General features: G+C 40.2%; 1 protein-coding gene and 1 pseudogene across 1 annotated transcript; both read right to left on the bottom strand.

Annotated features, from left to right (window-relative positions):
- Positions 1-12,119: 12,119 nt before the first annotated feature.
- Positions 12,120-14,283, bottom strand: GT18 (glycosyltransferase 18). The gene has a single exon (XM_010279148.3). The coding sequence runs from the start codon at positions 14,070-14,072 to the stop codon at positions 12,612-12,614; it is 1,461 nt and encodes a 486-aa protein (XP_010277450.1). The 5' UTR covers positions 14,073-14,283; the 3' UTR covers positions 12,120-12,611.
- A 719-nt stretch (positions 14,284-15,002) lies between these two features.
- LOC148804299 (NADH dehydrogenase [ubiquinone] flavoprotein 1, mitochondrial pseudogene) lies at positions 15,003-17,327 on the bottom strand (annotated as a pseudogene).
- Between the last annotated feature and the right edge of the window lie 5,411 nt (positions 17,328-22,738).

Here is a 22,738-nt window from a genome sequence, read left to right as displayed (position 1 = left end):
TTATTTTATTCAATTCGGTCTGTAAATAATTTTTTTTTATTTTCTAGACTGAATGTATAGGATTTGATCAAGAATGTAATTAATTAATAGAAATAGGATTTCTGTTATTTATTTTCTTCATTAAAGAAGAAGGAAGAAGATGGTGGCGCTGGAGATTTGCAGATGGAGAAATTGCTTCCTACGATTTGCAGTTTGTGAAACTGCAACATTAGTGATTAACCTCTATTTTGCAGGTGGTGCGAACAGTCCGTAGTTGATTTGTGATTGTTTAAAATCAAGATTTTTAATTTCAGATCTTTCATGAATTAATTCTTGAATTGAAAATCAGTTTTAGACCATTTCATATTAGATTGGACTAAATCTGTTTGGACCGAATCTAGGGTTCGAAGGGGACTGTTTTTCAGTCCATCTTTCTCACACTTGTTCGTAGAGTTCTTAAAGTTGTTCGTAGGACCAGCACGCCACCCGTCAGTTTTATGTGGCAGCACTAAAGGGCAAGAATAAAGAAGCTTTGCCACTAGAAGGGCTCGGCCTCAGGGAGGAGCTAGTGAGCCGAGGCCAGCCGGCCGAGGATCTCATCTCGGTCCCCCTAGACGAGGATGAGCCCGACAAAACAGTCCGCTTCGGGTCCAACCTTCCCCCCGAGAGCCTATCCGAACTTGTAAGTTTTCTCAGACTTAATGCCAACATCTTTGTTTGGTCCGCTGCTGACATGCCCGGAATTGACCCCTCGGTCATTACACACAGGCTGAGTGTGGACCCGAGCTCTAGGCCAGTTCGGTAGAAGAAGAGGAACTTTGCATCAGAGCGTTGAAAGGCCATAGAAGAGGAAGTTGAAATGTTACTCGACGCTGGCTTCATCCGAGAGGTACACTACCCTAACTGGTTGTCAAATGTGGTTATGGTAAAGAAAGCTAATGGGAAATGGCGGATCTGTATTAATTTTACAAACCTTAATCGAGCATGCCCCAATGACAGTTTTCCTTTGCCAAGGATAGACCATCTCATTGATGCCACTGAAGGGTACAAGCTACTTAGCTTCATGGATGCCTTCTCTGATACAATCAGATAAAGATGCACCCGGGTGATGAAGAGAATACCTCATTCATCACCGAACATGGCACATACTGCTACCGTGTGATGCCCTTCGGCCTCAAGAATGTTGGGGCCACCTACCAACGCTTTGTCAACAAGGTGTTCAAAGAGCAGATGGGGAGGAACATCGAAGCCTATGTGGATGACATGGTAGTGAAGAGCCTGAAAGCCGAGACCCACATCTCTGATCTAGCCGAGGCCTTTGACACCTTGCGGAAGTATAACATGAAACTCAACCCTAGCAAGTGTGTCTTCGGCGTCACATCAGGTAAGTTCTTAGGTTTCGTGTCACTCAAAGAGGCATTGAGGCCAATCCTAAGAAGATAAAAGCCATACTAGACATGGCACCTCCGCAGACGGTGAAGGAGACCCAAAAACTCATCGGTCGAATAATAGCCCTCAATCGCTTCATGTCAAAGTCAGTCGACCACTGCCTACCCTTCTTCCGTGCCATCAAGAAGCTGAAAGAGTTTCAATGGACGGAGGAGTGCCAACATGCCTTTGACGAGCTCAAGGTGTACCTCACTTCGCCTCCCCTCCTCACCCGACCGACCGAAGGGGAAATCCTGTACCTGTACCTCTTGGTCAGGGACGAAGCAGTTAGTTTAGTCCTCATCAAGGAAGATGGCATGCGGAAGCCAGTATACTATGCCAACAAGGTTCTCTATGATGCCGAGACCAGGTACCCCGAGATAGAAAAGTTGGCTTTTGCCCTCGTGATTTCGGCAAGGAAACTCCGGCTGTATTTCCAGGCCCACACTGTAGTGGTCTTGAAGAACTAGTCACTCAAGGCTGTCCTTGCCAAGTTCGAGATCTCGGGGCACCTGACGAAGTGGGCCATCGAGTTGTCTGAGTTTGACATCCAATACCAGTCGAGGCTCACGATCAAAGCACAAGCCCTGGCAGATTTAATAGTAGAATGCACCTTTAGCTGAGCCCTTTGCCAGCCCCCTGAAAATGCTAAGGGGGATTATGTGAACGACGAGGCTCAACCTCGATGGAAACTCTTTGCTGACGGTTCTTCCAATGCTAAAGGAAGCGGAGTGGGCCTCATTCTCCTCACCCCAAATGATGTTGCCTTGGAGTATGCGCTAAGGTTTGACTTCCCAACATCAAATAACAAAGCCGAGTACAAGGCCCTCCTCGTTGGTTTGCAGCTTGCTAGGGACCTCGGCTCCTCACACGTCGAAGCCTTCAGCGACTCTCAGCTGGTGGTGAATCAGGTGAACGGTGAGTATGAGGCCAGGGAACAAAGTACGTCCAAGTATCTTGCCAAAGTCCAAGATCTAGCTCGCCACTTCCAACGCTTCTCCCTGCAACGGGTCCCCGCGAGTCAAGAACGCATGAGCCGATGCCCTTTCAAAGTTGGCAAGTACCTCAAGCGGATCCCCCAGTTGGACTGTGCACATCGAGAAGCTACTTCGGCCCTCCATTGAAGAAGTTTAAGTACTCCCCATAGAGGCCGAACCTTCTTGGATGATCCCATCGTCAACTTCCTATCAACTGGACAGTTGCTCGAAGACAGAAATGAGGCAAAATGACTCAGACGACAAGCAACCCACTATACCATGTTGGAGGGAAAGCTGTACCAAAGATCCTTCACCTTGCCTTACCTCCGATGCCTTCGTCCAAAGGAGGGCAACTATGTGCTGCAAGAAATTCACGAAGGCATTTGTGGTAACCATCTTGGCTTCCATCACGGTGCGAGCCATCTAAAATTTCTTTTGGAAAAGCATCATTTGCCGCTTCGGCCTACCCTACATGCTTGTTACCGACAACGGGAAGCAATTTGATAATGCCAAGTTCCGGGAGTGGTGTGCCTCCCTCGGCATCAGACAACAGTACACCTCTGTAGACTATCCTCAAACTAATGGCCTAACCGAGGTCACCAATAGGACAATATTTGGTAGATTGAAGACCAGGATGGACCGAGCAAAAGGCCTATGGGCTGAAGAACTAAAAAATGCACTCTGGGTTTACCGAACTACGCCTCGGACATCCACGGGAGAAACACCCTTCGGCTTAACCTACGGCACAGAAGCAGTAATCCCAGTAGAGATCTGCCAGCCGATACTCCGAGTTGAGGCGTACAATGAAGCCGAGAATGATGAAGCCCTTAGAGCAAACTTAGACATGTTGGAAGAAGCCCGAGAGAAAGCACAGATAAGGGTAGCCGCTTACCAGCAAAGAGTGGCCCGCTACTACAACTCCAGGGTAAAAGAAAGACACTATCAAGAGGGAGACCTTGTCCTCAGAAAAGTCATGGTCCTCGAACCCGGAGTAGGGAAGCTAGGCCCCAACTGGGAAGGCCCATATAGAATCAAGCAAGTCGTCAGCCCCGACACTTTTCGCCTGCAACACCTAGATGGAAGACCTATACCTCGGACATGGAATTCGGAGAACCTCCGGATGTACTACAAATGATTGTAACATCTTTTTGAAATTGTGGAATGAATGAAGCAAAGTTTCTCTCTGGCTCAATGCTCAGCGTGTGTACCTACTAAGTTCTTATAACTCTTTGGCCTCACGACTGGCAGGGGCGCACGGCCTTCTTCGAGGGCTATACCCCCTCACTAGACCGACACCAAGACTTAACGAATAAGTAGCAAACACTTTAGCTATGACTTAATGCGTTAGAATACACCAAGACAGCCGAGGGCCCCATGTGCCTCAGCGCCCCACCTCGGTGGTGGCTAGCCTCCTAAACTTTCACACTTAGTGCTACCAGCAAAGGAAGATAGCCTCCTCGGAGTGTTGCGCTCGACCTCGTCGAAACAAGTATGCGGGGATATGGGAGCTAGGCGAGTTTCAGCTCTGCCTAGGCCCCATAGAGCCAGATGAGCCTCAGCTCTGCCTCGGCCACCCCCCTAATAGGGCAGGCCACCTCGGCCTCGCTGAAGCTAATGCGCAGGGATACGGGAGCCAGGTGAGCCTCGGCTCTGCCTAGGCCCCGCAGAACCAAACGGGCCTCTGCTCTGTCTCGGCCACCCCTCAACACTTAGAAGAATGGGAGGCAGGCGAGCCTCAGCTTAGCCTCGGCCCCCACTCTCATGTCGACAAGTCATCTTGCTATTTACCCAATGGATTTATTTTTTTCATTATTTTTTTTTGCACAAATCAAATGAACTAAGTTGTCTCCTTTCTTATAAATTGGTCAATTTCTAATTTGAAAACATTGCATTTTGAAACATGAAAGGTAAATTATGATTAGTTATTGTTTTATTTATTTAATGATTAAAATCTAGATCTTTTTGCTTTTAAACTTCTATTTTATGGTTGTTCATTCTATAATTCCAACTTATTATATAACTACTAAGTGTAAAGCAAGTGGCAGTTTGATGATGATGATGATGATGATAATAAATAATGTGTTTCCAAAATTTTTTACAATTTGTTTATATTTCTATGTTTATAAAAATTATTCTTATTTGCCACATTTATTTTTGTTTAATTAATATGGTGAATATACGATATTAGAAATGTGCCCAAATGTTGTCTATATTTTTTGCATTTTATACTTTTGTGTGTTTTCATCTTTTTTAATTTTATTATTATTTAATTATGCCATCAAGAGTTGAGCCAAATGGTTGAATTGTTGACTTGTCACGAAACTGGAAAAAGGTTGTTTAAATTACATTTATCTCCTTAAGGGACCAAATTAAAAAATTCTCCAATTTTGAAGTGTTTAAATTACATTTATCTCACTCGAAGCCTTGGAGATTATAAAATTCGAAACGTCGATGGGGTTTGTATCTCCCTAAGCTCTCCCTTTCTCCTCATTAGGGGTGCAAATGGATCAAATCAAGATCCAATTTAATTATGCCATCGAGGGTTGAGCCAAAAGGTTGAATTGTTGACTTGTCACGAAACTGGAAAAAGGTTGTTTAAATTACATTTATCTCCTTAAGGGACCAAATTAAAAAATTCTCCAATTTCAAAGTGTTTAAATTACATTTATCTCACTCGAAGCCTCGGAGATTATAAAATTCGAAACATCGATGGGGTTTGTATCTCCCTTGTCGAGAAGCTCCCCCTTTCTCCTCGTTAGGGGTGCAAATGGATCAAATCAAGATCTAATCTAATCTGGTTGGATTTTTAGATCAGATTGGATAATAGGAGTATAGGACCCTGTTGAAAACCAGATCGAACTCGAATCAGCCCCCTATCTAATCCAAAAATATGTTTATATTGAAAATTTGGGTAAATTTCTTAAACTACCCTTATAGTTTAGCTAATTGACTAAGTATACCATTATTGTTTGACTATTGTCTAACGTTACCCCTACTGTTTCTGACAATTGACTAACTCTACCCTTGTAGTTAGCATCTGTTAATATTCCATTAAAACTTGTACACACATGACGTATAATTTTTTAAAAACCCAAATTTACCCTTCATCCCTCTCCTCCTTCAGCAGCATCAAACCAAGATGACTCGGTCCATAATTAGTGATAACATAGCCCCCTCCACCTCCGGCCCCTCTCACTCTCACTCACTCTCTCACCCTTATCGATCAAAAACATCGCTATTGCTGCTGCAACTTCCAGCAGCGGCGGTGATCTTCTTCCTCCACCCTCTTCCCCTCTTCCTTCTCCCTCTCCACCTCCCCTGTAAACAATCCCATCTCAGATCTGAGTTCTTGATCATGCAATACCCACCTCGGAGAAAGGGATCGATAAACAAGAGCTTCATCACCGTCTTCGGATTCAATTTGTATATCTCTAGGATAACTGAAGTTCTACAAGAATTTATACACATTCCTATATCTCCAGGATTCCATTTGTAAAGCTCCCAACTCAGACAAGCCCAATGCTAGATGTAGGTAATTCGATTATAATAGGTCAATGTCTTTGAGCGTATAGGAAAAACTTTATCATGACTCCTCAGTCTATGGTTCAAGTTGGGTTAGATGAAGCTGTCGGTACTTAGGGGCAAGATTATAGTTAGAGGTTTGGGTGGTCGCAAGGTGCTACCATGGTAGGAAGACCAAAAATGCAGCGGAGGGGATGGTTAAATTTCGATGGCGATGGGTGGTCCTAGATTCTAGTTTGGTGATAGATTTAATGTAGTTGCAAAGGTAAGGAAAACATGGGGGCAACGGTGGAGAAGAGAGAGAGAGATCAGAGGAGGGGGAGATCAAAAGACTAAACCATTGCTGCCAAGAGTTGTAGTGGCGATGGCGGAGAAGAAAGAAAAACAAGGGATGGGGAAGGTGTTCAAATGGCCAAAAGAACAAAAGTAAGAGTAGGTGCTTGGGTGTCGAAAAATGGGAAACAACGATGGAAAATCTCAAAGGAATGGAGGGACGTTGGAGTCACTTGCTTCCATTGTCAAGTCTTTGTTGCCACTGTCGAGAGAAAGAAGGTGTATAGTGGATTCTGTGTTGGTGAAGAGAGAGACAACAAAAGATAGATAGATAGATAGATAGATAGAGAGAGAGAGAGAGAGAAGAAACGAGGGAGAAAGAGGTGAGAGGGAGGTTGTTGCCATTGTTATTTGGTCGAGAGGTTGAAGATGAAGGTGAATAGCATCTCTTGGTGATCTATAGTCAGTCATCGGTTTCCAAGTGATCGACTTGGAAAAGACTAATTGATTTGATCGTGCAATACCCACTTGGGAGAAAGGGTTTCATTTGATAGAGGACAGTGACGATTCCTCTTCCTTCGATGAGGACAGAGACAGAGAAGATGAGGTGGGCAACCTTTCAAGACCCAACAGTGCTGGCATTGGAGGTGAGGTGACTGGACCTGGGTGGCGAAGACCAGGAAGATGAAGAAGTACTGGAGGAGCTTCCAATTTGACTTAAGGGCAAAACGAACATTTTAGCCCTTCCATCAATATTTTAACAACAATGGCAATTTTCCAAAACAGTAGGGGTAGCGTTAGACAATAGTGAAATAGTAGGGGTATACTTAGTCAATTAGCTAAACCATAAGGGTAGTTTAAGAAATTTGTCCTTGAATTTTTATAATATTTATTTTTTATAAAACACACACACACACACACGCACACACACACACCCACGCACACACACACACACACACACATATATATATATTGAAGAAAATACTTGTATTTTTTTATTTTTTCTTTAAATAAACTATTATATTTTTAAAATTTTTCAGAAATTAAAAGGATCGGGTCATATTTGGATATCCAACATTATTAATGGATTCAAATTCGAATATGTGTTTGTGAAATGTGATCGGATCTTCAACTCATATTAGATCTGATGTTTGTGCTGTCCAATCAAATTCGAACAGGCGAGTGTGGCTGGTTAGGGACAAATTTTCTGTCCTAAGGGGACAACGATGTGAATTCCTGGTCGTCAGTGTCCTCCGTCAATCTAATCTTCTTCTTGATGAGTTGTTGATGGCCACATGCTTTGAATCTAATTGTTCTCTCAATTAGGTTGGGTGGGTCGGGTTCTGGTTGGGTCAAGGTACTTTAGGTTGAATTTCGAGCTGGGTTGTCAAATGCTAGACCCTAACCCTAAATGTTCAGGTTAGGATTGACCCATGGGTCATTCAGGTCATCCCAAAAAATAATTAAAATTAAAAAAAAATAAAGAAAAATTACATGAAAAATGTCAAAATTAAAAGAATTAACCTTAAAATTCCAAATATAAAATAAAAAACTTGAACATTTAACAATTTAAAGAGTAAACAATAAAAAGTTAAGACTAAATAAAAAAATTAAAGAGTGAAAACTTCTAACAATGCATAAATAATCCAAATTAAACTTGACAATCGGGTCAACGGGTTGACCCATGACCCAACCCAGTTTTTTCGGATCGGGCCAGGTCGGGTCATTTTCACATTCGGGTAGCTAAATATGAGACCCTAACCCTGTTTTTTCGGGTTGGGTTGGGTCAGATTCGCGGGTTGGGTCAACTATTTGCCAGGTCTATCTACTACATCAGCTTTTCTCTTCTTCCTTATTCTGCTCGCTATTGCTTTCCTTATCCCTTTTCTTCTCCAATCACCTCTGTTGTGAATCATCCCTATTCAATTCTTCTTCCTTGTTCTTCGGAAATGAATAGTCAAGGAAAGTGGAAGTGAAAGTGAAGGCATGACGATTTATAAGTTTACATACAGAAACCACAACAGAAAAAACTTTGGCTGTTGGGGCTGATGAGGCGAGCTCTCCTGTTGCAGGAAAGCTATATATGTTTGTTCTTTTTATAACGAGGTGTCGTGGTGTAGTTGGTTATCACGCCAGTCTAACACACCGAAGGTCTCCGGTTCGAGTCATGGCGACGCCAGTTGCTTACATAATTATTATTTTCTTTGCCAAGAGGCCCAAAAATCATTATATTATGAACCTCAATCAACATCCACTCAAATTGTACCCCTAATGTGTATGATATGAGAGAGAGCGCTGTTATTTATGCATATACTAGCGGGGACCGTGCGATGTATGGGCGTTACATTATAAATATAATTCTTTTAATACAGAAAAGTGAGAAATTTTCGTATTTCTTAGTTTAAAATATTTTATATCATAAATTTATTTTTCTAATAATACCATTGTAATTTATTAAATTTAAATTTATTTTTAAAATTTAAATCTTTTGAACAAACAAACCAAACCGAAAATAGACACAAACTGATACAACCCGAGTTCGTAGGTTTTCACTAATGGTCAATCGTTTCGGGTGATAAACTTCCAACCTAACCAGGTCACTTTGGTTGGCGAAACAGCATGAGAATACAATTATTGAAAATAAATTTAATTTATCTACATTAGATTGAAAATTTATAGCAAAAATACAAGATTATTGAGTTTTATTTATTTTGATGTTATTATGTAATATTAATTTATCTACATTAGATTGAAAATGTATAGCAAAAATACAAGATTATTGAAAATAAATTTATAAATAACAATAGATATCTAATAAAAATACAATAAATATTGAAAATATATTAAATTAGTCAATAAATAGTGTAAACTAAAATAATAGTTTGATCTCTAATAAATATTAATCAATAAATTATAAAAAATACATAATTACTAAAAATAAATTTATAGAAAAATACAACAAATACGATAAATTAAAATTCAAAAGTTAAATAATAGTTGTTTAATCTCCAATAATTATTGACAATTTACTATTATATAAAAAAACAAAAATAGATTCACAAATAATTATTGAAAACATATTTATTAAAAAACACAATTAATAATTACTGAAAATAAAATAAATATTAATTTTAGTATACATATAAATATATAATAAATATTATTTTTAAGTTATTTTCTATAATTATTAATTGATATAAGTGAAATTAGCTATTTACAATATTATTTATTTATTGATTTATTTAAATTGTATTGTTACTAGTTATTTTCTAATATATGTATATATGTATCCATACATTTATATATGTATATATCTATACACGTGGCTATATATTAGTATTTTTAAAATATGGTTGAATATGTTTGAATCTTTTTTAATATGATTGTAATTTTTAATTATTTTAAAAAAAAAAACAAAAACAAAATGGTTGACATTATAAAAAATCACGAGTGCGGAGAGGCTCCCCGTCCCCACCCTACCCCATTGCCGTTCCTAATTGTATGGTAATGTCCTCTTCATTCTGAGATGAGAATGAAGCTTTGTAGGCGAAATTGGAGAATTTTTCCGGTTTTCCTCTCACATGACTTATCATTTTTATTGGGGTTTGATTTGATTATTTTTTATTTGTTTGTTTGATATCCATACTACCTATAAAAGAGTGAATGCCCTTTCTTCTAGAATTTTCACTAGATGTTTTCTATCCCTTGTCTAAGCATACAGTGGGCATAAAGAGGACATATATGTCCTTTACTTTCATTTCAAAAACTGCCCACTTATAATCATATAAGGAAAGGTCTATTGTCTGAAGTAGGGGGTGAGACTAAAGAAGTTGATATTTAGAGTCTATGTTTACTGGAGAAGAAAATTCTATTAGAGAGGTTGTTGAGAGTTACCGAGGAGGATAATGAGAGGTTTTTGTTGAAGCTCAAAAACCAGATTGATAGGTATTAGACTCTTTTTTTTTTCTTCATTTCTTTCCTTTTTTTTGCTGAACTGAATTTTTTCCCTAGAATATACTTATCGAGTTACTTTCTCTGCATCTGGATTGTGCTCAGAGTTGGACTTGATATTCTCAAAATGGAAGTCCAATTTAAGCATTTAAAGTTGATGCAGAAATTTATGTGGGAAGCAAAGCTTTGCCAACAATTTTCAATTTCTCTATTAACATGTTTGAGGTGAATTAACTACATTTAATAATTTTAATAATCATGTATTCATGTATAGTTTCGTTTGGCCTATAATCTATTGCCACGTGCAAATATCCGTACACGTTTACTAGTTAATAATAATAGCGCAAAATAAAAAAGAAAAATGCTGGTGCATATGGTAAAGCCATGTGAAGGTAATCGAGTTATGAGGGGGGAGATGTGAGATGCACTCAACACACACCAGGCTTCATGATTTCACTTCTTTAAGTTTTAATCATGGCATGTTGGGCTTGGGCAGACTGGAGAGCAACTCAAGACGTCGTCGGTGGGTTGAATGATGAAGGATGAATCCTCCACCCAGCCCCAGCGTATTCTTTTAATCAAACCTACTTGCATTAGATCGACAATTGGGATTTGCTATCTTAACTTATTCAATTGAAACTGATCAAATTAACTCTCTATTCTCCAGTTGAACGATTATCGTCGCAAACTAAGCTTCATATTCTCTCCTTTCCTGTTGGGCTGTAACCTGTAATAATAAGTTTGTTAATTACTGGGTTATTGTTCAGATTTCTTGTCGGTAAGTATTTACCATGGCTCCTTGTCGGTGCATCCATCCATTGAAATGCGGACTCTGTGTACCTGCCCCTTCCCCCCTTCTTCCTGTACAACACACAGAGACAGAAATCGACGTATCTTCTCGATTATTGACTATGATTGTTGCAGAAATGAAATTTCGTTAATGCGGTATGCGGAGAAAAGTTTAAATCTAGTCTTATTGGTTTAATTTTCTAGGGTCATCAAGAATTATTCTCCAAGTAAATTCTGTGGCACCCACTTAAGCTCTTTCAACGACATTTAAAATAAAATAAATGAACAATTTAATAAATTCGGTTCATTTTGATCTTATTTTATACACGCTTTCTCTTTGTTGTCGGGATCCTTAGTTTACCAACATCTCAAGCAGTCTACCAACTCATTCCCTTGACTTCACAAGCCTTAGATTGGAGGTTTTCTAGGTTCTTCTTCCCCTTCTGTTTCAAGCTTTCTTCCACTTATTTGATTGTAATGTAAATAAATTTGCACTAACGAAACTATGACAGTGCAAATGATTCAATTGTAAATTCTGACTTATTTTTATTTTAAATTTTAGCTTATTTTATTTGATTGCAATGTAAATAAAATAAAACCCAAAACAAAATAAAATGAAAATTTGCTTCTTTTTTCATTTGCACTCTCATACACTTGTATTAGTGCAAATAAAATTGCTTTAATATTTTTTTATGTCATCTAATGATATGATATTGATGGTTTTATAATCTACTCTCCCACCATTGACCACTGACACAGGCCACCCATTCATCACTTTTTATTCCCCCATCCTCTTTAAAACAAAAAAGTACCTTTCGATATCAACCCCCTCCCCTCCCCAGCAAAAGTGCTACTCAGACTGGTTCACTGAATTTAAACTATTCAACCAAACTTTAACAAAGGTAAATAAGCCAAAGAATAGAGATAACCCATGGCCCCATGCTCATCAAAGGGGAGCCTCACTAATTGAAAGTGGGCCTCATTACTTCATATATGTCCCATGTGAAATATTAGTTTTTTTTTTTTTTGGTATTTTAGGTAAAGTATATCTATGGTGAAGTTATTAATTAACACCAATTCCCAAGCTTCTGAATTTTGATCCTGACTACTCTGAGTGATCTTTGATTATACCCCATAGCCCTTCATATAAATCTCATTAATGGAATGTATATGGCTAACAATGCCAAAAAAAAAAAGAGATCCGTCCAAGCTCTATAACTCTACATTGAAATTAAAACTATAGCAACAATAATACAGAAACCTCCATCATAAATACTCAAATGACATTTATCCAACTTCACATGACTATAGTGAAATAATATATATATACAAAATTACAAACTCAATCTCCAAAAAAATTCCAAAATATATATAAAATATATATATATATATATATATATAAAACATTGCCTGCATATGTAATCCCACGTGGCATCATAAAAACTGTAAAATAACTAAATTTAACTACCTTCCTTCAATATCCCACCCACCTTACCTTCTGAGTTCTGCCATGCATGCCATGAAATCGATCCAAAATTCTATCTAATTTTCTCCCAAACTATTCTAAATTATAATCTTAATCTTTCTCTTTTTGTAAATATATATCATCTCTCACCTCTCGGACTCGCACAAAATAAATAGTTTATTGGCTTCTCAGTCTTTTAATTCTCAAATTTCCTAGCATTTATTTGATTATTTCCATCTGGTTTGCTCCCTGAATCTTTTTAACACCCCATCAAGAGCAACATCAAATGCATCCTTGATACTCTCCAGCCCCTCTTTAGGCTCTGCGTAAACAAACCTGGGTATGTAATCGATGATCTTCTCTCTCATTCTCCTTTTTTCTTCTTTGCTAAACCCTTCAAGCACTTCTCTAATGGACGTCCCGTTCTTCACCTCGTTCCGGTCTATGTACACCGAGTAGCTCTCCGGTTCGCCTGGCAGGAACCACTCGTACTGATAATAAGCCGTCCTCTTCCAGAAAAAGACCGGGATTGAACCGGCCACCATACAGTCGAATATGGAACGTCTCGTGAAGCTATCCCCTCGGGGCTGTAAACAGAATTCCGAGTTCAGGAACGTCTCGAGGATCGCCGAAGTGCCGTTCGAGCAGCGACTCCCGGCGCAGTCCACGATCTTGCACGAGCCCGACTCGCTACGGCAGTGTCTTAACAACAGTCCCCTGAAGTCGTCCTTGAATACGCCACGTGTAGCTCCGGCGAAGCAGAAGAGTGTCCCACGGTTGCGTGTCCGTACGTAATCCTGCCACTGCCGTACGTCCGAGTCCGTTCTCGGATGGAATCCAGTGGGATACGGAACTCCGACGTCGAAGTAGTCCCACTGGTTCCGTTCGATCAAGAGCCGTGTAACGTTCTTCATCGCGGGCATGTAGATGAAGCTGGACCCCCAATCCTCGTCCTTGGACCGTCGGAAGTCCCAGCTGATGCGACCCAGCATGATGAAGTGATCCCAGCCGTTCGACCTCCTCCAGAACGGTTGCTCTTGGACCCACTTCAACAACATCTCACAATGGAAATCACGGTCGCGAGCGCTGTAATTGGACCACAGATACTTACCGACAGCGAGTCCGGCGTAGAACGGTACGTAGAATGCTGTTGCAGATTCGGGGTCTAGGGTTCGACAGTGGTGGGCGAACATCCGATTGTGAAAGATGATCTCCGAGGCAAACTGGTCAGTCCAGTACCACGCTGGTGTCAAATTCTCCGGCACGATTCCAGTGAGTGCCGTTGCTCTCCGGCCGAAACCATCGTTGGAAAGTGCGTCGCATCGAGAGTGCCAAGGATTCAACCGTTCGCAATTCTCGGTAAGTTCTGTATTAAACATAGTGGGGAGATCATAAACATAAACCTTACCATTATCACATGCGTAACTTGAGACGTCGGCTACTGTGGCGGTGGTGGTAGTGTCCTGAGAGGAGAAGTACCGGAAAGAAATAGAGACGGGGACAGAACGAAGCATGAAGAGAAGAAAAAGCTGGAGGAAGAGAATGCTGAGTAAGAGCCATGTTCGAGGATGGGTAGAGGTGTAGATGTGGACCGAGTATAGAGGGTTCTTGCGGTCTGTGTAATCCGGGGTTTTGGGTCTTTTTAGAAATTGGGGTTCCGGCGGCGGGGAATCGGATGTGGGAAGCATCAGAAGCTCTATAAGGCGACTCCCCCGGGTTTTCCGGCGAAATTGGACCGGAAAGATTGACGCTTTTTGTGGGAGGTTTCCTTTTTCGAGGGGTTTCGTTTCTCAGACCCTGCGACACGAGAGAGAGGGAGAGAGAAAGCGAAAATGGTGGTGGACTGGAGAAATCAGAAAAAGAGCGTTATAAAGCGGTTTTATCTGGCTCGATCGATCGAGCTGAAGAAAGCCTGTTGTGTTGAGTGATCGACCCAGAAGACAAGGGTATTGAACACGTGTCCGGTAAATCAACCGGATAGCGGGCGGAACGGGCAATGAATGAAAGAAGTCACAATGGAGATGGTGCCGTTACGTGGCTGTCGGCAGTTGATGGCGCCACGTGGAAATGGTAGGATAGCCTATGTTTCTTGGAAGGACAGGACGGAATCAATAAAAAATCGAAATTGTAGAAAAGGAAAAAGGGAAGGGATAACGGACGCCATGCGTGGTATAAAATAGAGTAGAATGAGAAATGGGTGGCGTCCGCTGAGCTGTACTGATTGAGGAAGGTAGCTAAAGTACGAAATGGGAGGAAGTGGCGGGGCCCCAAACCAAGTAGTCTCAACTTGCAACTCGCAAGCGCTACGGTGAATAATCGCGTCATCGCCGACACTAATCGTGAAGCCGTGAAAGCGAATGGGCGACGATGCATTTTAGACCATAATCATCATCTCACTCATTGCACACTTGGGCTATGTTTGGTTTGATGTTATGTCCCAAAAACTCACAGACAGTTCTCAAACCCACAGCAGAGTTCATATAACTAGAACATCAACAAAAGAAATTGGTATTCATAAGAAACATTTAACAGTTGGTCGGTTCTTCGAGAGATCGTCGGCTCTTCCAATCACTCACAGTATTCTTCATTCAAAGAAAAGCATATCACCCCTCATCCCCCAAAGCCCCTTCTTATACTCTTCTGATAGCATAACTGACTCCCTCTATAAATGCCTAGCTGGCCTAGTTATAAATGCCCAAAAACTTTTCTTATTCATAACTGATATAGCTATAAATGCCCCAAGACTCTTCCGATTCCCTTCTGACCTCCTCCATAAATGCCCCATGTCTAATCATCTCCCCCTTATGCTGTATTTTCTTTCTCCTAGCATACGTAAGGTTAACTGGGGGCCTACCATTACCCGCCGCCCAAAGTCTAACCTTGTCCTCAAGGTTAAAATGAGGAAATTGGTCTCGAAGCAAGTCAAAAGGCTTCCAATAATCTTCAAAATCAGGTAGGCCCAGCCAATGAATAAGCACTTCCAAACCAGTAGCTCCAAGCATAGTGGATGGGCGCACACCGCACACTGATATGTCCCTGCACAGGCCAAGCAGCAGCATCGCCCAATGTACAGATGGTGTGTCTGCTTTGTCACCTCTTGAAGCATGTCTATTTCCTCCAGCTTCGCGTTTCCAACCTTCAGCCTCTCCGTGATCCTCCACAGCCATCTTGTCCCCTCCCTGCGTGGTGTGCACTGCCCACAACTTTCATGCTTGTAGAAGTAAGAGAGCCTAGCAATTGCATCCACAATATCAGTTGACTTGTCCATCACAATTACAACAGCTGTCCTAAACCCGTTTGGACAGCCTTGAGTGCATCATAATCCATCAACACGTCATCACATATGTGCTTTGGAATCAGTGGAACAGAAGAACCCCCTGGTATCATAGCAAGCAAATTATCCCATCCCCCTCTAACTCCTCCACAGTGCCTCTCTATCAGCTCCTTCAATGGAATACTCATCTCCTCTTCAATTGTGGCCTGAGACACAGAATAGCTTTGTCCTAGAATTGTTCTTCCTGCCAAAACTAGCAAACCATTCAGGATCACGCCTTAAAATGGTGGGGGAAACAACTACAGTGTCAACATTTGTAACAGTTGTTGGACATCCATATAGCCCTGCATTAGCTGGAAAAGGAGGCTTCAACCTTGGTTTTCCTTGTTTTCCTTCAAGGCTTTCCAACAATGTCGTCTCTTCTCCACAAATGTAAGCACCAGCCCCATAGTGGATATGAACATCAAAATCATACCCAGATTCACATGCTTTTTTTCCCAAAAGTCCAGTTTGATAAGCTTCCCTCCTTGCCTTCTCAAGGCTTTTCCGCTCATTTACATACTTTCCCCTTATGTAGATATAAGCAGCAGTGGCCCGCATACCAACCCCTGCAATCAGGCAACTCTCAAGTAGTTTATGTGGGTCATGGCGCATAATTTCTCTGTCCTTACATGTTCCTGACTCACTCTCATCAGCATTGACAACAAGATAAGAAGGACGACCATCAGATACTTGTGGCGTGAAAGACCACTTTAGGCTAGATGGAAAACCAGCTCCACCATGGCCTCGAAGACCAGATTTCTTCATTTCATTGACAATCCAATCAGAGCCCTTAAGTACCAAGTCTTTAGTTCTATACCAGTCACCCCGCTTCATGGCACCTTTCAGGAAAGGGTCGTGTAACCCATTAACAAATGCTTCTTCAAGGACTGATTTCGGTAGGTCACGTAAGGGAGTGGAGAGCACCTCGAATTGGCGACGATATTCCTTAACAGTAGAAGACTGATGTAACGAGAAGAGCTGCTCCTGTAAATTACCCTCCTGAGTCGATCGAAAATGTTCAAGGAGGAGCTCTTTGAATTCTGTCCAACCACGAAAAGGTTGCCGACCATCTTCCCAGTAATACCACGCCAATGCATCACCCTCTAAACAGACAACTGCAGCTCGCAGACGCTCCGCCGGAAGCAAGCCATTAATCTCAAAATAGCGCTCCGCGCGAAAAAGCCAGCCATCTGGATTTTCCCCATCAAAAATAGGTAACTCCAACTTCCGAGGAAGTGAATCAGAAGTATGTTCCGGGACTGACACTGAAGGAGACGTCGGGAAAGCTGCACTCTTCCCTTTGTCAGCCGCACGACTTGATGCGGCTACAGGAGGAGCAATGTCCGTTGTAGACAAAGGAGCTGGCAAGGTCTGTTGCTGAAGCAACAGATCAAAACGTCTTACCAAGTCTTGAACGCCTCCTTCCAGGGATGTGATCTTCGAAAGTCCAGTTGTTATCTCATCGCGTAAGCCATCCAGTTCAGAATGCAGAGAAGTCAAGCATTCTTCGAAACCCTCCACCTGCAATGCCACTTCCTTAGTTGTCACCATGGCCGAGGAAAGACGAGCTCTGATACCACTGTTATGTCCCAAAAACTCACACACAGTTCTCAGACCCATAGCAGAGTTCACACAACTAGAACATCAAGAAAATAAATTGGTATTCATAAGAAACATTTAACAGTTGGTCGGTTCTTCGAGAGACCGCCGGCTCTCCCAATCACTGACAATATTCTTCACTCAAAGAAAAGCATACCACCCCTCATCCCCCAAAGCCCCTTCTTATACTCTTCTGATAGCATAACTGACTCCCTCTATAAATGCCCAGCTGGCCTAGTTATAAATGCCAAAAAACTCTTCTTATTCATAACTGATATAGCTATAAATGCCCCAAGACTCTTCCTATTCCCTTCTGACCTCCTCCATAAATGCCCCATGTCTAATCATCTCCCCCTTATGTTGCCTTTTCTTTCTCCTAGCATACGTAAGGTTAATTGGGGGCTTATCATTTGAATGAAAAGGTAGAAAAAGGAAGGAAATATATAGAGAAATTTTTATAAATTTTGTATAGATTTTTCTACCTTTTTCTTTCTTTCTTTACTTTTTTCCTTCAAACCAAACACAATCTTAAAGTCTGGAACGTGGTAATGATGCATGCATAATGATCGAAAGAGAAACAGGGTGGCCAGTAATTATACTGCTCTGCTCCAGGTGGTGCCCTTAGAAAGAATGATGGAAATGAATTGAATACTATATAACAAAAAGTAATAATCACTCTTAATAATGGTGCATTGTGCATCAATGTGCAAGCTGGGCGTTGAACGGAAAAGGTAAACAACTTGTTTAGAAAATTACGCACACACACAAAAATAGAATTTGCCTAGAAGTTAAAACTTATAACTTTAACTTGGTTGAAGAAAGGTGGCTGCACTTGCCACTTGGGCATTGATGAGGGATAATATGGCTCGAACATTGACAAGATGACACGTGGAGTGATTTTATAGATTTGGTAACATCTTGAACACCTTAGTAGTCCAAGTCACATTGGGCACTTTGGGTTACTTAGCTAAGACCGGGGCCTGAGTAGCTCACCACACTCACTGACTTACCGAGGTGCCACGTAGCCTCCTAAAAGCGAGCTAACCATCTCCGATCTCCTCAGGATCACGCCACATGCCAACGGATCTTATCTCTATCCCGCCCAAATCAACAGACCTAGACAGACCTGGATAATAAGCCTTATCAGCTTACACGGAGTTCATCTTCGAGTGCGGAACAGACTCCAAGTTAGATGGGTCGGTTATCTCGGAAACGTTTCAAGAGGCCCACGACAGCTCGCCTATATAAAGATTTCGCCTCCAACCTCACAAGGTATGTGCGATTTAGCTCTCACTTGCTAGTATTCACAAGCTATTAGCTCTCTACAATCTCCTATGCTAACTTAGCACATCGGGTAAAGTACCTTGGGACCTTTGATCTCTTTTGCCTTGTAGTTCAACCGAGCCACGCAGTAGTCCGACGTCCAAGCTGCCTTCCAGTAGGGAGCGACAAGATCGCGCTGCATCAGGCATCATTGTCTTAACTCAGTTTTATACACGCAATGAAATAATCCATCGGTTCCCATATCGAATTTTAAAACAAGTTCAGATTTGCTGCATTTGATGACTGTGTTAGGTAGGGGTGCTCACAAAAAACTGAATTAAATTGAGGAAATTAAATCGAAAAATGTGGTTCATCGAATCGATCGGTTTATGCATTTATATCTATTAGTAGAATGGCCCATGCAGTGTACGGGATATTTGAACCAAAGAATGATACCAGAACCATATATAGATCTTAACCAAGATGGGTGTAGCCACTTGTTTGATTCTTCACTTGTGTTAGTGCCAATCTGTTTGGTTGTCCTAAAATAAAATCGTACTTCAATTACTTCATCTTAGTTGAGTGTGAGTGGTAATGTTAAAGAAAACAAAACTAACATAAAACATGATCAATGATTCCATTTGACATATAATGTAATGTGCGTATATAAGTACGCAAAAAACTCCATATTGCAACATTAGCACAATGGCTTAGAGGGCTATGGAACCACCATAATGCTTTGTGCCAGTCATAAATTAAAATCCAAGGATTGATCCTATTGGAACGGTGTGGCATAGATTCAATTCAATTAAAGAGCCTAGCAGCAAGGGGTTTGCTTTCAACTTTCTAGTGCAAGATGTTGAAACCAAACCTAGAGGATGCCAAATGCAAACTAGCACGAGGGTTTTACTCTTAGCTTGCAAGTGCAAGATGTTGAAAGCAAACAACTTGGATCTTCATGTAGAACAAGCACTAAGTTTTGGTATTTTTATGGTGTCTTTCGTTGATGGTTAAGAGAATTAGGTGTGTGAGAACTTACAAATTACAAAACACCAAAAAAATGCTTAGAAATTACAAATACAAACTTGATTTGGGCAAATGTAAACTTGCTAAAGACACAAGATTAAACATTGAATTAAACCCAAAGATGAAAAGTTCTTGAAACTTATAAATCAAAACTTATTAAACCAACACCCTAATTGCTCAAAATTAATTAAACAGAAATAGTTATCAAAGAAACTCAATTTTAAACTAAAGCATGATGTGAAACCAAAATTCCTATTGCATTTTCATAACTTAAAAGAGTGAAAGAGATAATAGAACTTTGCAGTTGTGATAAAGATGATATTGAGTACAATTTTGGCATATATTGTTGTTGAAACTTGTTAAGATGAAAGGCAAAAGACTGAATATGATAAAAACTGAAGAATAAAAACACTTAGAACTCCACTAGTTCCAAGTGTGTAAAAACCTATATTATTTCTATACACATATTTTCCAATCAATCACCTAGAGGTGTAAATTGGGCCATGTTGGGCCAACACGACATGACCCGCATGTGACCCATGCAAAGTGCAAGCCTTGTTGTGTCGGCCTACGGGCCGTGCTTCCCTCCCCTAAGATATTTTGGGGGTTGGTCCAGCACAGCCCATGTCCCGAACCCGCCCGGCCCATGCCGTGTCATTTCATGGGCCGAGCCTTGGGCCAGGCCGGGCCACAAACCAGGTCAAGTCATGTTTCTTTTTTTATATTTTTGAAAAAATAATGAAAATTTTAAGATAAATTAAAAAAAGATTTTAAAATTTTATTTTATATGAACTTTGATGTATACAATTGTTTATATATGCAATAATAAAATGAAATAATATAATAAAATTATATATACTAATATATTATATGATTATTATAGTATATACATAATATATATAATATATATAAATATATTGGGTCGTGCTGCGAGCTAGACCATGCCAGCATGCAGGCTGCAGGCGGCATAGCCCGCTCGATCATGCCATGCTAGGCTAGGCCAGTTCAAAATCGTGTCAGACCATGTTGGGCCACGAGCGGCAAGACCTAATTGACACTTCTACAATCATCCCTTATTGTTGGTTTTTAAGAAAATAAATTAATAAACATGGTTATAGGAGTAAAGCATATAAATGGTATAATAAATAGTGAGGGTAATTTTGGAAATAAAAATCAGAATGTCCAAAGCGAAAACTAATGGACTTTTAAACAATGACAAAGCAAATAGAAATAATGGTGAGGGGTAATTTTGAAAATTAAAATCAGGGAGTTTTGATGAATGGAACGATTACCGTTCCCATTTTTATTAATGGTCAATAGATATTATATATATATATTTATTTATAATTATCTATTTATAATATATAATACATTATAAATATATTATATATATCTTTATAGTGTTTATAATATAATATGCATATTTATTTATTTATAATATATGTTATAAATATAAAAACCAAAAAACCGAAGAACCGAAATTGATCAATCGGTGGTCTCGGTTTGGTTTCAATTTGAACAAATGCAAAAACCGATATGACCAATTCGGTTTCAGAAATTTTCCCATTGTTCAGTTAAATGAACCGTGAGTAGGGGTGAGCATGGGCCGGTTTGGTTCCATGGTAGAACCTAGAACCTACCTTGTAGGGGTCGATTCTAGGTTTTTGGAATCGGAACCTACCCTATGAAGGTTAGTTTCAAGGTTGGTTCTGGTCTTGGCGATTCCGGGATCGGTTCTAGGGTTTACTCATGAACCTATTCTTTCTTTACTCTCCCCCTTCAAGAAAAAAAAAATGAAACATGTCCTCCAAAAACATGACTTTCAATAATGATAATATATAGTTTAAAACTTAGGCCCCGTTTGGTTCCTGGGAATAGGGGTCTAGAATCGAAATCGGAATGGGCTATTCTAATTCTAACTGTTTGGTTAAATGGAATCGGAATCCCATTCCCATTCATGCTGGAATGGCATTCTCCCATTTAAGGGCCATTCCCTACCCTTCCCTTGGGAATGAAATTCCATTCCTACTGATTTCAATTCTCATTCCTGTCTGAACCAAATACACTATGGGAATGGACCATTCCAATTCCGACTCCGGAGGATTTTGATTCCGGTTCTAATTGCGAACCAAATTGACCCTTTATATTATCTTTATTGATTAAATTGATTAATTTAATATAGTTTATCATAATATACTAATATATGGTTGAAAATTTGTCACTATGATTTAAATTTTGTAAATATTACCTTTTACATTATTTATTATACACATACAAATATTAAAATGAAAGCAAATGATCAAATCACTTAAGTAACTCAATGGTCAAGTGAGACAATGAATTTTGTAACCATGAGTGCTTGGTCTCAAATCTTCAAATTCTTAAAAAAATATTTTGGGGTTTCTTTAAAGACAAGTTTGATTCCAAGGTCGGTTCCACCAAGGCCAATCAAGGCCGGTTCATCAGGTCGATTCAGGTAAGATAAACCCCTAGACCCTAGAACCAACTTGGGCGGGGTCAGTTCCAAGAATTTGGTACCAGACCCTATCCTATAATAGATTGGGTAAGGTCGGTTCAAAACCGATTCCATTCGGTTCCGGGTAGAACCTAAATTGTTAAATGTTCAAGTTATTTTATTTTATTTTTGGAATTGTAATGTTAATTCCTCAGGTTTTTTTTTTTGGGATGACTCAATTTGACCCATGGGTCAACCCTAACCCGAACTTTTAGGGTTAAGGTCTAACACTTGACAACCTAACCTGAAATTCAACCTGACCCAAAATCAACCCAAAATGTCTTGACCCAACCTGAACCCGATCCACCCAACCCAATTGCCAGGTCTTGCCATGGTTGAAGAATATGATTGGTCATTCACGCTAGCCATAACCTAATTCTAATAACAATATTTAATTTTAAGTTTAAGTTTTTGGTCTTAGAAATCAAATATATTAATTAGGACTCTTTGTCTGAGTGCTAAGAGGTTCTTCAATGTGAATTATTTTTCTTGTTGCCGGTTCTGAAAACAAAACACAACCAGCTGACCAAAATAAAAGTACAGAAAACATGTTTTTGGTTATATGTGTGCTATTACCCTCAAAACTGAAACAAACAATGTGTTCTTAAATTTTTGGTTTAAAACCATGTTTTTAT

Source organism: Nelumbo nucifera, chromosome 1 (assembly GCF_055504915.1).
Source record: "Nelumbo nucifera cultivar China Antique chromosome 1, China Antique-T2T, whole genome shotgun sequence".
Lineage (NCBI taxonomy): Eukaryota > Viridiplantae > Streptophyta > Magnoliopsida > Proteales > Nelumbonaceae > Nelumbo > Nelumbo nucifera.
Note: the sequence above shows the minus strand (reverse complement) of the source record. Positions and strands in the feature narration are given on the sequence as shown.

Coding starts and splice junctions, on each gene's coding strand:
- GT18 (XM_010279148.3), bottom strand. CDS start 14,072: ATGCTTCCCACATCCGATTCCCCGCCGCCGGAACCCCAATTTCTAAAA.